General features: G+C 37.1%; 1 protein-coding gene across 1 annotated transcript; it reads right to left on the bottom strand.

The window, feature by feature from the left end:
- Positions 1-7,144: 7,144 nt before the first annotated feature.
- Positions 7,145-8,715, bottom strand: LOC131638269 (uncharacterized). Its single transcript, XM_058908821.1, has 2 exons — positions 8,103-8,715; positions 7,145-8,016 (listed from the first exon to the last, which is right to left on the bottom strand). Exons 1-2 carry the CDS (start codon positions 8,713-8,715, stop codon positions 7,145-7,147), a joined length of 1,485 nt encoding a protein of 494 aa, XP_058764804.1.
- Between the last annotated feature and the right edge of the window lie 7,309 nt (positions 8,716-16,024).

Raw genomic sequence — 16,024 nt, 5'->3', positions numbered from 1 at the left:
CCTGGTAGGCTAAAAAACCCGAAAAGGCGGCCTAGGTAAAAGTTAAGGATCAAAGCGTATGACTATGTCTCATCCACATTATTCATCAATCAGTTATATTTACAACATCAAGTTCGAAGGGCTCAGATCGATTTAATCATCTATCTCCAACAAGCAAGGGATGAGATGCTCGAAGACATAATAGCAATAGCAGAATTGAAACTCAATGGGATTGTTTCCACATAGCTATTTGTCCTTTTGTTTTATTCTGTACCATTTTCAAAAACACACAATATGTTCTTTATTTTGCCTATTCATGGCTTTTCTTAATACAAGTTATTTTCTCTCTTTCGAGTTTTCCTTTTCTTTTTCGAATACGCAAACGTCCAATGATAATTTTGAATGAACATATGCATATGAACATGATTTTCATTTATCTTTTCTTTCGCAAAAGCATCTATTAGTTCATTAGATAGGAAAGGCGAAGAGACAATGTCTAAAGTAATCCAGAAGCCCTCCTTCAAGGTCAACAATCTGAAGGAATCCCCACAGAGTACTCATTAAGAAGATATCTTCAAATACTCTCAACAAAAGACATAGTTCCCCAACAGAGTTTCTCCGATATCTCTCATCCCCAATCAGGATACATCGAGTTACTGATCATCCCCCAAGCAAAAATCATAAATCCCCAGTCGAGCATTTCCAAGATAAGATCGACAACGGAAAGATCTATCCTCTCAATCAAGATGTTCCAAGAAGCACAAATCATAGTCATACATCATAAATCATAAACATATTCATACATCGCATACACTTCATATGCACGTCCCTCATTTATTTTGAGGAGCACATAGTTCACGCATCATAACATTGCATAAAAAACTAACAATATCTGACAGGTACATTACAAAGATCCAAATCTTATTCAAAGCAAAGCCTAACGCACAGTTTTCCAGACATCTGAGGATGCAATGTGGATCAGTCTAACGCACGAATTATCCTTCAACCTAACGCACGGTTTTCCAGACATCTGAGGATGCAATGTGGATCAGTCTAACGCACGACTTATCCTTCAACCTAACGCACGGTTTTCCAGACATCTGAGGATGCAATGTGGATCAGTCTAACGCACAACTTATCCTTCAACCTAACGCACGGTTTTCCAGACATCTGAAAATGCAATGTGGATCAGTCTAACGCACGACTTATCCTTCAACCTAACGCACGGTTTTCCAGACATCTACGGATGCAAAAGGAATTAGTCTAACGCACGACTTGTTCTTCGACCTGACGCAAGGTCTTCCAGACATCTACGGATGCAATTCGGATCTGATCTAACGTACGACACATCCTCCAGCCTAACGCACGGTTTTCCAGACATCACATGCTGATGCGAACTAAACTCAATCTAACGCATGACTCAATCTATTCTTCAGAAATGGTCTCACGTACGACGCATTCTGGTTCTCAATTCTATCAAGCTCGATGGCATCTTCAAGCCCATCCCCGACGAAGGCAAATTTCTTGGTATTCTAGTGTTCAATCATCTTCCACCTTCAGATTCCGACTGGTATACAAACCACTCTACATCTTCAAGTTTAAGAAAATTGAACAGGGGCAGTTGTCATACCTCAAAATTTGCCCATACTATCTCCCCTATTAAAATTTGAAATCGAAGTACAAAGCTCCAAGACACACTCTCCTAAACAAGGCTCAGAAATTAGGGTTTTGTTGTTCTGAAGGAAAATCGATGAATCAACGGCTCCAAGGCATTCCATATGGTCTATGATGTCTCACATGACCTCCATGACAAATTTCAGGGTCCAAGTCAAAAGATTGATCACTCAATTGCTCAGAAAGTCAACAATCGACTAGGTTGACCTAAAAGTCAACTGTGGTCAAAGTACAGTCAAAACTCCTGATTTTTTGTCAACATCCTAATATTGAAGTATCATTCACCATTTGATCAAGAATTGATCATGGTTCATCAAGGAAAGATCAGAAATCAACAATTCCAAAAGTTTCTAAATTAGGGTTTGTATAGGAGAAAGTCAACTGAACTTTGACCATCCATAAATCTCACATGGAACATCCAAAATTTTCCATCCAAAGCTCATTTTGAAGGAAATTTGATTCTCTACAAATTTGTGTCTCAGAAACCAAGGCTAAAAATGCTTCATTTGGGAGATATGGACCAAAACATTATAGGTCCTTTTCAAAAGTCAACAAAAAGTCACTTTTTTCAAAAGGACACACAAGGAGCATGGAAAATTATTTTGATATGAGACCAAATACATTGGTTAGAGGACTCTTCAAGGTTTCCAAAAAGTCCTAGAACTCCTCCATATCTAAAATTGAGGGAGATAGGCCTTGTCAAAGTTGGACAAATTTGAGAGGCAAAATGTGAAATAAAAGGCCTCAAATTGATTTCTTTTGCAAAGGGGCCCAAGTTTTTATGATCCAAACTTGATCCACAAGTCATCCAAGGCCCCAAACACGATTTCCACGAATTGTTTGTTTTTTATGTTGATTTTTATGAATTATTAATCAATTAAAAGTGATAAATAGTTCATATAAATTATAGAAAATCAAATATTTGATTTAGGAATATATGAGAATCAAATCCAATCACAATTACACCTCATAATCTATATATTTTCGTGCAAAATAGAATTGAAGGAGATTGGATTGAAATTGGCCTATTTTAGAAGGTTTTACAAACCAAATTTCTCAAAAACCTCAAGTAAAGATTTAACAAGATTCATCTCAAATTTGTTGACCTATTTCACACTAATATAAGTAGTGAGCAAGGTTAGATCACAAGAGGACGAAATTATGCAGTGAAGAACCCTAATCAAGCTTACAAAAATCCAAGGAAAAACTCAAATCGGTTTCGTGGCTACAGGCTAATTCAAGGAGATTAAATCATTCAAACACCTTCCCTGATCTCCCCAGAAGTTGTACCAATTGTTCCCAGGTCCTGAGACTGCAAGAACATGCCCCTATTGCTCACGGTTTGCACCTACTTTCTCAAACTCGATCCCAGAATTTCACGCATTTTCATTGAGTTTTAATCATGCATTTGTGATCATATGAACATTGTGAATGTTTCTAGATAGTTTGGTTATGTTTAGGTGCAGGTACGTGAATCCGCCATTGTTGACCTAGAAAGCTCAAATTAGGGCTTTTCTTGTTAGGCAAAATTAGGTTTAATTATTGGTACCACTAGAACCGTGAGGCCTGGACGATCACGTCCATGGGGTCGCGAAACATTTTTGGTTGCTTTTTGTTGTATTCGTAGATGCAGGTCTGTGGCAACGGATGACTTGTTCGTAGGCAAAAGCTGGGGAACCTAAGGCGACGGTTCTGAGGAAGGAGATGACCTCGTGGCGTCATCTGATTGGCTTATTCAAATCCCAAAAGCGTGCGAACAGAATTGGAGTGTCATGTGATCCTGCGCGTTATGACTCACGCTCATATCGTGTGCCTTCGCCTCCTGGCCATTCGATCTCATTAATTCCCTGATCCAACGCAAGCGAAGCTGAGGGTGCACGGTGGAACATACGCGCGCAACACATCCAATCAAAAGTTAAGTTTTTCAGAATTTTTGTTATTTTTTATTACATAACTCATATTTTTATTTAAATATATACTTGTTTTTTTTTCTTTCTTTATTCTTTTCTTTTAATAAACCTTTTGTTAATTTTTTTTTTCTTTTCCTAATAAAATAATAATCAAATTACGTTAATTATATTTATGTTACTTATTTATTTTATTTGATTTATTTTATTTTGTTTTAATTATTTTGATAAATTAGTTTATTTATTTAAATACCTTTATAAAATCATATTTATTTTACTTTAATTATGAGATTATTTTTGTCCAATTAAATTATTTTTCTTTTCATCGATTTAATTAATTAGGTTGTGAAACCATTAATTAATTAAATCGGTCTTGTTATTTTATTCTATTGATACTGAATCAGGGTTTACGAGAATTTCCCCTACACTAAAAAGTGTTATGTTTCTGTGTCCTTTTCAGGGTTGATTTTTCAGATGTCCTCCGACTACGCGCCACGCCCATTACGAAGCTAAGTCTTGATTTTACACTTATTTAAATATTTGTTATTTTACCCATTTTATTTTAAATTAGGGTTTACCTTCAAAAATAATGAACCCCGCCTACACTCACGTCTTTTTCTGCCCGCCTTTATTTTTGCCCATTTTTCAGGGTTAACCCCGAGGCTACCTCCGACTGCCAACCATATCAGATCAAATCAAAAGCTAAGTCTTTTCCATATTTTTATTTTTACCTCTTTTTAATTAGGGTTAGCCTTAATTGTCCATGAATTGATAATGCACTCACTGCCCTTTGGTTTCTATTTTTCCCCCCTTTTCAGGGTTTGCCAACCGCCAAAGCTCAAATAGTCGGTAACCCTAAACTCTAATCTCTTTTATTTTTTCTGCTTTTAATTATTACTTATGTCAAACCCGCTGGCTTCATTCTCCCTTTCCCCCCGCTGGTTTCTCTTTCCCCTTCCCCATATTGCTTTAATTATATTGTTTATATTTTTGTGTGGTTACTAATCTTAGGGAGTGTAAGCCATGAATTGAATTAGCCTCACTATTTATAAGATAATATATTGAATTAATCACGTGATTGCTGCACCCACGCACACTTTTTGGTAACCCCTCTTGTTGCCTTGTTGCCTGTTGCCTTGTGTTTTTTTTTGCAGAATAGCCATGTCCCTCGAATACGAGGATACCTCAGCCATGTTGCCTCGAATATGCAAAGATCATAGGTCCCTAATGATGCTGCCTTCGATACACTAATATGATCTCGTCCCTTGGAAGTTGCCTACGAAAGGCTGAGGTATCCTCTGGTTGCCTACGAAAGGCTATTCTGATCCTTCCCTTAGACTACCTGCCTCTCTATGGCATGGGACAGTCTTATGGCGAACGATATTGCGACGAACCTTGAACCTCCAAATGAAAGGCTTCCTGCCCTCTTATGGCATGGATAAACCCTTTCACCCTGAAAGGCTAAAAGAACTCTTCTACATTATTAAGGTAATTGCTCCTAATTGCCTTGCTCTGGATTAAACTCTTTTTCATCTTTTTCTTAAAAAAACTTCGATATGGCTACGCTCATTTACGAGCTAAAGTCCGTATTCACTTCTTCTACATTTCTGAATGAAAAAGAGCAAAGCAATTAAGAGCCCATGGAAAACCATGGATGCAAAGGGTGCCTTACACATTCCCTTTGCATAAATTACCCCCCGAACTCAGTTTTCTTCAAAAAAGGTTTTTTTTCTGTTCTTTTAGCCTTTCTGATTAATTTGGATAAAATAAAAGTCGGTGGCGACTCTTGCTTAACCGCGACATTTCGATAAAAAGTCAGTTCACCGTATTACAAGTTCCATAGATGATTAAACATAGATTGAGGCAGATTAATGCGCATGTTATTCATCAAAAGATAGACAAAATCTTGATCTCCATATGTTAGGATATCTTGGTTTTCCCTTCTGGGAAGGAAATTTGATTTGACAAGATTGAACCAGGTTTTTGGAATCAGTTGGGTTATATCCTAGTGAAACATCATGAACAGATTTCAACTTCTCAGGATCAATGAATTGAGTTTTAAAATAGTTAACAGGAATCCCTAGGTTCCCACATCCAGTTGCAAGAACAAATGAGAAACAATTGATGGTGATTGGTGAAAATTCTAGTAACTCACACGCGATGTCGTACTGGATGTTATGACATCCACAATAACACAGAATAATACTTTAACAAAGAAAAGCATAAAACAGTAAAGAACACAAAAAAATTCTCATCCAGTTCGGTATACAACAATACCTACTCTGGGGGATACCAAGCCATGGAGGGAATCCAATATAAGCAGAATTAATTCAGAGTTAAACTCCCCCGTTTACAACTTATCACTTAAGACCTACCCAATGCAATTCCAATCTAGTCCTAGACCTGAGTATCTCCACTCACTCCCCCTCAATCACTATAGTGATTACAAACAAACTTTAATCAAAAGAGAGAGAAGGCACACGTCAAAAACACACCTTGATCTGCTTAAAAGCTTCAATCAAGAGACACACACTCGTGCTTAAAAGCTTAGAGTGACAAAGTACAAAAACACCTATTCCAATACAATCATCAAAAGACAATTGCTTGGAGTACAAGAGACTAAACACACAGACAGAGAACTACAGTTCTTCGCAATTAACAAATCTCTCTGCGTTCCAAATTAGGATTGCAGTCTTCTTATATGTAGCTCTTGGGCCTCGGGCTTTCCAAGAAACAAATTAGGGTTAACCAAGTTAACCTAATTCACAAGTCATCAGGCTGTTACAGAATGTGCTGTTATCAAAATCTTCTTGGAGAAATATTCAGCATACAATAAAATGTTTCCTAAATTGTAGATTGAGAGAAATCAGGAAACATAATAGTAAAACATAACAGCTCCTGGTTCAAACATGGATGTCATGACATCGGTCATGACATTCACTAACAAAACCTGTATTAGCTTAAACATATGCAACCTGCATAACACCAAATAAAGCATGTCATGATATTTGTCAAGACATTAAACACCTAGGTATTTTTTTACCACAAATGCAGCCAACATGAAAACATCTACAATCTCCCCCTTTGGAAATTTTTTGGCTAAAACATCCTGTCACACCATATCAGAGAAACACTTGCAGCAGAAACCACACAACCACACACAATCAGAGCTAATACAGTATAACATACTACCCAAACATGCCCATCAACTACTGCTATTTCCCATTAGCAAGCATAGAACAACCACAGCTACTGCTACTTCTACAGCAAACATTAAAGCACATACATCACAACACATAACATGGCTATACTACCACTACAACCATACCACGTGGGCAGCTGTCAAGTATAACAGAAATAAACTGCTATACTACACATAATCAAATCAAACAGATCAACACAAAATAAGTATATCAGAATTGTTGATCACACACTTGTTGTTCTGGGGTGACATTACTACTCCCCCTGTTTGGCCAAAAAAGTTGCCAAAGCAACCTTAATATGCAAACAAGTACAAACCAGAATAAAATCCATAAAAAAAACCAAAACAACAAGAAAAAAAACATCACCACCACCAGCTGTCTTTAGTATTCAAATTCAGACCCATCAGAGTTGTCTGCATCACTTTCTTCATCTTCTTCATCTGAACCATCAGCTGGACTGGTATTTCCTTCTTCAACTTCTTCCTCAGAGTCTCTTCCCTCTTCCTGTTCATCTCGTGCTTCTATCCCTGCAGCACTTGCAAAATCCTCATTACCATCTTTCTCTAGAGTGCTGATCATCTTCTTAAGAGATATCTTCCTTGCCTCCAGCTCTTTGCAAGTCTCTTTCAACATAGCTATGACTTCAGTCTTACTGCCTGATGATCCACTCTTGGATGTCTCACCTGATGTCATGACAATGTCTGGAACATGCGTTCCCTGAAACGGTTTATAGTGGAGAGACAGAGCACTTTCCCTTTTAGAAATAGAATCAGTTTCAACCAAGATGCCATGGTGTTGGTTTAAGATGATGTCACATATGAGAGAAGGAAATGCTATAGGTCCTTTTACACTGTAGCTACCAGCATGCTTGATGGTCTGCTCAAAAATGTAGGTACCATAATCAAACTTTGCTTTTGTACCAACAACATAGATAAATCTTCCAAGTACAGTTGAGACAGTAGACTTGTGATTTGTTGGCACCCAATTAGCTGCCCCAATCTTATGCAGCATTTCATACTTCATGCTTAGTTTACTGGTAGACAATTTTCCTTTCAAAGGCCAACTTCTAACTTGATTTGCAGTGATAACTTGGCATATCTTGTTATCAGAGACTTCAAGCTCAGGTTGAGCTTCATCAAACCTTCCCAAGAGGTTATTTATCACAGTGGAAGATAAGTTAACACATTTTCCTCTTACATACACTTTTCTGAATTCCTTAGATCTTTTGTCATTACACTCTTCAACGAGGTTCACTATGAACTCTTTCACCAGCATTTACTCAGATGGACAACAGTTTTTATTAGGCCATCAACCTCAATCAAGTCCATTGTGTCCTTACAATCACAATCATTTTGAGCCAATTCCCTCTCAAGGGCCAGTCTCTTTTGATACACAAATTTCCACCTGTTTGCACTTGCAACAAAGTGGAAGGATACATTGTCAATGGGAACTTCAGGTACACTAGCAGCAATCTTGCTAGTTGTAGGCTTCTTCTTTAATGGAATGTCATGGACATTCAGTTCAACATTAGACTCGGATTCTTCAACAGCTCTTGCCTTCCTCTTCTTTGGAACAACCTTGCTCCAAGATTTTGAGGGACCAACACCAACATTTTTAGCCACAGCTCTGCTCTTTATAGGTCTTGCAGAAGTACTCTTCTTCTTGACAGATTCTTTGGAAGGGCTTTTAACATCAGCTTTCTTCATAGGAGAATTATGAATCACTGATTTGCCTTTTCTCCTAGTCACAAGCCTTTCGGCTACACCATGGTTCACAGAAGCAACCAAATCATTGTCAGAGTACTCATCTAAATCCACAACATTTGTACCTGTTCCAGCATCTGCCCTTAGACTATCATCAGCTTCAGAATTTTTGATGTCATTGACATTCTCAGTGACATTGGTGTTATCAGCATCTTCTTGAACCTCTTCATTGTTCTCCTCTTCAATCATGTGAATGTCACTACAGCAGTGTGAACATCGTTTTCATTACGTTTTTTCTTGGGAGGATGAGGAATCACAGTTTGTAAAGGGACAGATAACTCAGGGACATGATAATTTTCATCCAAAATCCGTTTGACAATCTTGGCTATGAAGTTATGAACATATCTTGTTTCTTCTTTAGTAAGTTCCTCATGAGGTTTGGATGATGAGGGATTGGAGCCCTTAGTACGAACACTCTCCTTAGGTCTTATTGCATGTGATGTTCTTGGCTTTGTAGTCGTTAAATCTTCAGCGCTAATCATCCTTAGAGGAGATACATTGAGAGCCCGATTAGGGTTAGTTAAATCATTAGTTGTTGCAGATTCGGAGATGGGAGACACTTTCTTTGGGGAGGAAGCATTCAGTTGTTGAGACATCTTGAGATTCTCCAGAGAGCTTCTTGTGACACGATTGTGAGGTGCGTCTAGGCGGTTCAAATTCAGAAAGGTATTGATGAAACCAATAGAGTAGGTTGCCGTCTTTTGTAGAACAATATGAGTAGGAGGGAACTTGACACATGAACTAAATAGGGGAAGTTTCAAATGATGGACATTTAAAAATCCCAAGGTGTATTCCTTAATAGGATTAATTACTATAATTTTGTTTGGCGGCAAATACCTAACATTCCCTTCACTTTTTCAGAGTGATTTTCATCTATGGTCCTGGTAGTACCATCAGCAGTAGAAAGATCAGTAGCCATACAATTTTTGATGATTTGAGGTTTTACAATGTTGCCAACTGATGTTACACCATTCTCTCTGACATTGCAGCTAGAGCAGCTTTTTGATTCATTGCTCACACTTGATTCATTAGCAAGTTTTGATGTCAAGACATCTGTTATGACATTCTCACATGCTCTTGAGATAGTTGGCTCAATTTATTTCAGAACATCAATCTTCCTGGTTGCTTGTTTGTTAGATATTGTGTCTTCTAAATTTCTTTCCAAATCAGCAATATCTTTCATGAGACTCACTCTTTCTTCTAGTAGGAATCTATTAGTATTCCTATACTCCCGTACTTTTCTACACAATTTCTCATTCATTAGACATGTCTCAGTAAATATAGCAGCCAGTCCACTGATGGTGAGGTCTCCAACATATGATTCTTCATCAAATTCATCAGATTCATCAACCTCTTGATAGCCATCCTTGATTTCCTCTCTGATCATGGAGTAGACAGAGGAGTAGTTTGAGGTGTTAGGCTCCCATAGGTAGCAATTATCCTTAGACCTAAATCCCTTCATGACTTCTTTATTTTCTCCATTTGTGACAATACATTCTTCTTTAGTGAATCTGACATTGAACCCTTCATCACACAGTTGGGTGATACTTATAAGATTTGCAGCCAGTCCTAGTAACAACAAGACATTGTTTAGATAAGGAACACCAAGACATTCTGACTTGCCAACACCTTTGACTTCCCTTATTTCTCCATCACCAAGAGTCACATAACTGGTTCCCTCAAGTTTGATGTCTACTAATAAGTTATTTCTTCCAGTCATATGATTTGAACAACCACTGTCAAGGTACCAGTTTTCCTTGGCAGGCATTCTTAGAGAAGTGTGTGCTACTAGAGCAACATTCTTAGCCACCCACTGTTGCTTTCTGTCAGGAGTATCATGTTTAGCTTTGGCTTGATGTGTTTGGTTGGGATATCCAACTAGTCTGAAACAGAATGACTTTATGTGTCCAAATCTTCCACATTACTGACGCCTCCATCTTTGGAATTTCTTCTTTGTTTGGCTCCTTCTTCTGTTTCCTTGATGTTGTGATATTGGTGTTGACATCTGGTTTGTCAAGGAGGCTTCATGTTTTGATCTCCTGATCCCATAAGTGAGTTCTGCTTTAGCCACAAATCCTACCCCAGACATACCTCCTTCTCCTTGTCCAAACTGCAGAATTTCTTCCAGAATGTCAGTTCCATTATTCAGCATCCTAAAAGATTTAGTCATTTGATCAAGTTTGTAGTTCAACATGCTCATTTCACTACTGAGAGAGTCTATGGTTGCAAGATGTTCATTCTTCTCAGTTTCCAGCTCCTTTATGATTTTCTTTTTCTTCTCCACTTGTTTGCAGACTTCAGCGTTCTTGATACATAGCTTCTTGTATGAGGCAACAAGCTCATCAAATGTTAGCTCATCATCACTGGAATCATCATCATATGCATAGGCACTTGTTAAAATTGTGACATGTTTTGCAGTTTCCTCTTCAGACTCATTGTCAGAATCTTCATCATACCAAGTGACAGACAGCCATTTCTTATGCTCCTTGAGGTAGGTAAGACATTCAGCTCTAATGTGTCCATATCTTTCACATCCATGACATTTAACCCCTTTGCCTTGATTGGGCTTCTCTTCAGTTTTAGATCTTCTTCTAGGGTCATAGGTCTTGTTGATGTCCTTGGAAGTGTTCTTGACATTTGGTTTGGACTTCTGATAAACCCTTTTAATGAACCTCTTGAATCGTTTTCCAAGCATGGTTATGGCTTCTAATAGAAATTCATCACTTCCACCATTTCTTTCTCTTGAATTATCTTCAGTGTTAGAAACAAAAGCTACGCTTTTGTTATTCTTTTCAATAGTGTCACAAATACTTATCTCAAAGGTTTGTAGAGAACTAATGAAATCATCCAGCTTCATGTTACTAATGTCCTGAGCTTCTTCTATAGCAGTCACCTTCATAGCAAATCTCTTAGGCAGTGATCTGAGGATTTTACTTGTCAGCTTTTCTTCAGACATTTTTTCTCCTAAGGCTCCTGAGGTATTTGCAATCTCAAGGATATTCATGTAGAACTCATGAATGGTCTCATCTTCTTTCATCTTGAGATTTTCAAACTTGGTGGTAAGCATCTGAAGTTTAGACATCTTCACCTAGGATGTGCCCTCATGAGTTGTTTTGAGAATATCCCAAACTTCTTTAGCCAGATCACGGTGTTGCACAAGTCTGAATATGTTCTTATCAATTCCATTGAACAAGGCATTTAGTGCCTTGGAATTTCCCAAAGCCAGCTCTTCCTCAGTTTTGCTCCATTGTTCTTCAGGAATTAGAACAGTGGTTCCATCTTCCATTATATTCTCAGGATGTTTCCATCCGTTTTCCACAGCTCTCCAGGCCTTGCTGTCTACAGACTTTAGAACAACTACCATACGGGGTTTCCAGTAGTCATAGTTAGAGCCATCCAGAATGGGAGATCTATTCCCAAACACTAACAATTCATTCTCCATAGTACCAGAATTTTGTTGGCCCTAGATCTCACCCAGATGTAAATAGGCAGGGTTCCTGCTCTGATGCCAATTGAAAATTCTAGTAACTCACACGCAATGTCGTACTGGATGTTATGACATCCACAATAACACAGAATAATACTTTAACACAGAAAAGCATAAAACAGTAAAGAACACAGCCAATTGTTCACCCAGTTCGGTATATAACAATACCTACTTTAGGGGCTACCAAGCCAGGGAGGGAATCCAATATAAGCAAAATTAATTCAGAGCTAAACTCCCCCGTTTACAACTCATCACCTAAGACCTACCTAATGCGATTCCAATCTAGTCCTAGACCTGAATATCTCCACTCACTCCCCCTTAATCACTACAATGATTACAAACAGACTTTAATCAAAAGAGAGAGAGAGGACACACTTTGAAAACACACCTTGATATGCTTAAAAGCTTCAATTAAGAGACACACACTCTTGCTTAAAAGTTTAGAGTGACAAAGTACAAAAACACCTATTACAATACAATCATCAAAGATAATTGCTTGGAGTACAAGAGACTAAACACATAGGTAGAGAACTACGATTCTTCACAATTAACAAATCTCTCTACGTTCCAAATTAGGATTGCAGTCTTCTTATATGCAGCTCTTGGGCCTCAGGCTTTCCTAGAAATAAATTAGGGTTAACCAAGTTAACCAAATTCACACGTCATCAGGCTGTTACAGAATGTGCTGTTAACAAAATCTTCTAGGAGAAATATTCAGCACACAATAAAATGTTTCCAAAATTATAGATTGAGAGAAATCAGGAAACATAATAGTAAAACATAATAGCTCCTGCTGTCAAACATGGATGTCATGACATCGATCATGACATTAACTTACAAAACCTGTATTAGCTTAAACATATGCAACTTGCATAACACCAAATAAAGCATGTCATGAAGTTTGTCAAGACATTAAACACTCAGGTATGTTTTACCACAAATGCAGACAACATGAAAACATCTACAATTGGAATATCAAATATGAAGGATTTGATGGAGTTCTCTTCAGGGTTGAGAGATGCATGTTTCCAAAAGTCTTTAACTAGATTCTCATAGATAGGTTTGTTTAGAATAGAGAGATATCTTGACCAATCTTGATAGAAGGTGTCATACCCCAAAATTTGCCCTCCTCATTGCATTTTCAATGACTCAAGGTTAAAGGGTTTTTCTCAAAAGCACTCTCTCCTATTCAAAACTAGGGTTTGCATTTATCAAGAGAGTTTGAATCTCTAAGGCCTCAAATGGATCTCAAGGTATCTCATATGTCTCAAGGAATATCCATGTCAAAAGTCAAGCTTCTATTCCGAGGATTGCTCACTCAATGGCTCAAATGATCAATAATCGACTATGTTGACTTAAAAGTTAACTATAGTCAAAATACAGTCAAAACTCCTGACTTTTTGTCAACATCAAGTAGTGGAGTTTATGTCCATCATTTGATCAAAGGTTGATCATGATCCATTAATAAAAACTCAGAAATGAACAAATTCAAAAGGTTCAAATTAGGGTTTTTTATAGGAGAAAGTCAACTCAACTTTGACTGGCCATAACTTTCACATGGAACATCAGAAATTTCTCACTCAAAGCCTATTTGGAAGGAAATTGGATTCTCTACAACTTTGCCTCTCACAAGCCAAGGCCAGAAATGCTTCATTTGGGAGATATGATACAAAAGATTACAGGTCCTTTTCAAACATCAATCAAAAGCATTTTTTTGTCAAAGGCCATATCATCAAGATAAAATCTCCAAATGAAAAATATGTTCCAAAGTCGCTTATAGAGGACATCTTGAGGCTTCCAAAAAGTCCTAGAACTCTTCCATACCATAAAAAGTGAGGGAGATATGCTTTGTCAAAGTCGATCGATTTTGGGTGGAAAATGTGAAGCAAATAAGGGTTAAACTTGGATTTTTTTCCAAATCGGCCTATTCTTTTATGATCCGAACTTGTTCCTCAAGTATCCAAGGAGCTCCAAGACCAATCCCACGATTATTTGACATTTATAATATCTTTAGTGAATTTTTATTCATTTAAAAATGCTATTTAAATAAAGATAATTGAATAAAATATGGGAGATTTGATTTGGCCTTATTTTCAAATCAATTTCAATCACATAAATGCCAAATATAGGTCTAATTTTCGTGCTCCCCATGATTTGGTGAAAAATATTGAGAATTGGACCCAATTTAGAAAGTTTGAAATCAAATTTCTCCAATTTTCCAATATTTGATTCAAGGAGATTTAGTCAATTTTTTGTTGACCTAATTGGTTCTAATATATAACCATAACATGTCCAAGGCACAAGGGGGGGTGGATAAGAATTATAGGCAGAAAAATACGTTCAAGAATACTTCAACAAACTCAAGAAAATTTTGGAATCGGATTGGGAGAGATCTTGATTCAAGATGTTTCAAAGCTTCCAATACATTCTTGAGACTATTTTGAAGCTATTGCAATCACCATCATCCATCACAATGCCCAGAATCGCGTCCCACAGGTCATGGTGTTCTTGTTTCTTTTCAATGTCGATTACATCCTTTCGCGCATTGTAAATCGATTTTGATTGAATATTCGTGTTTAGATTGATGATCACAAGCTTTCTGCATAGTTAATTGAATTTTGATTGCAGGTTGAAGGAGACACCATGATTAGGTTTTCAGATTCATAAATTGGGGATGTTAGGATAGAGGCGAAATTGACTGAAATTAATGAGTTTAATGAGTCCGCAGGGTCATTTATAGTTGGCATGGATTAGAATCGTGTATTTATCGCCAATAATATGCAGGTTTGATTGGAACAGGGCTTTAGCAATGGAGAAAAATCGTTGTCATAGGTCTGTATATTATTCACGAAGAAGAAGACACTTCTCCAGCTGGGCGCGCATTTTGCTCTTTTAAAATCATGTTTAAACATTTATTTACAATATATTGTTTGTATTGTGTTACTAAGACAACAAGTTAATCATGGCGCAGTGGCAAAGACTGGTGTGTGGTACTAACCAGCGTGTCTGAGGTTCGACTCTCCCCCAAGGCACCTTTGTTTTGTTTTAATGTTTGATGTTGTCTACAGATCCGGTGCCACGCATCCCCGCTTGGCATTACGCACCCTCATCATCATAGCCATCATATATTAACCAGAGATAATCCAACGCCCTAGAAGCGCAGGTGTACCATGGAACTTCAACAGCCTACAACACAGAATCAAACCCCAGGTTTTTTATGTATAATTTTATATTTTTTAATTGTTTAGGTTATATATGTTAATTAATATGTTTAGTTTAAATCAATTAATATAATTAGGATTAGGATTATAAAATTAGAATTAGGTTAATAATTATTTAGGATTTTTCCGATTATTTTCCCGATTATTCGATTTAATTTATTCTAACTTTAATTATAAAAAACCATGAAAAAAATCTAGGAGATTGTTATCAATGCATTAGGGTTTGCCCAATCCCATTGGCCATTTGGGCCAAAATATTAGGGTTTTTATTTTATTATTCATTTCGACCGTATTAATCGGTCGCGATGGGTAATAATCGATCATGTAATTATAAATTAAATTAATATAATTCAAATACATATTATTTGGCTAAAGGGTTTCAACCATCTTATTGGTTGCAATGATTAGCCTATTTTTCTCTGAAAACTCGTTATTATTTGTAATCAATCTATCGATTACGAGGGATAACGATAAAATTAAATAATTAAATTATAAAAATACATTTATTTGTTATTAGTGATAATCGAACCTATCGATTAGAATTGGTAACAATTCCCTACTAATCTATTAATTATGGTGATCAAACCTATTGATCATTGCGATTAATAGTACAAATTAAAACCGGGGTTGTATGCCCAAATCTTAAAACAAGCTTCAAACTACGGATTTTCATCCCTTCGATCAAGCAACTCAAAATGCCTTGCAAACTACAAAACTCAAAACTACGATAGGTAACTCAAAATACCTTTAACACCTTCATATCAAATTCTAAGGCGTACAACCCTATCCC

The sequence above is a fragment of the Vicia villosa genome, unplaced genomic scaffold (assembly GCF_029867415.1).
Source record: "Vicia villosa cultivar HV-30 ecotype Madison, WI unplaced genomic scaffold, Vvil1.0 ctg.002239F_1_1, whole genome shotgun sequence".
Taxonomy (NCBI): Eukaryota; Viridiplantae; Streptophyta; class Magnoliopsida; order Fabales; family Fabaceae; genus Vicia; species Vicia villosa.
The sequence above is the reverse complement of the archived record's forward strand: the minus strand, read 5'-3'. Positions and strand labels throughout refer to the sequence as shown.

What these genes read in the sequence shown, in the direction of transcription:
- LOC131638269 (XM_058908821.1), bottom strand. Translation starts at nt 8,715, where the DNA reads ATGATTGAAGAGGAGAACAATGAAGAGGTTCAAGAAGATGCTGATAAC. An exon ending in GGCTCAAAATGATTGTGATT is followed by an intron (nt 8,017 to 8,102) that starts GTAAGGACACAA and finishes AAGAGTTCATAG; the next exon opens with TGAACCTCGTTGAAGAGTGT.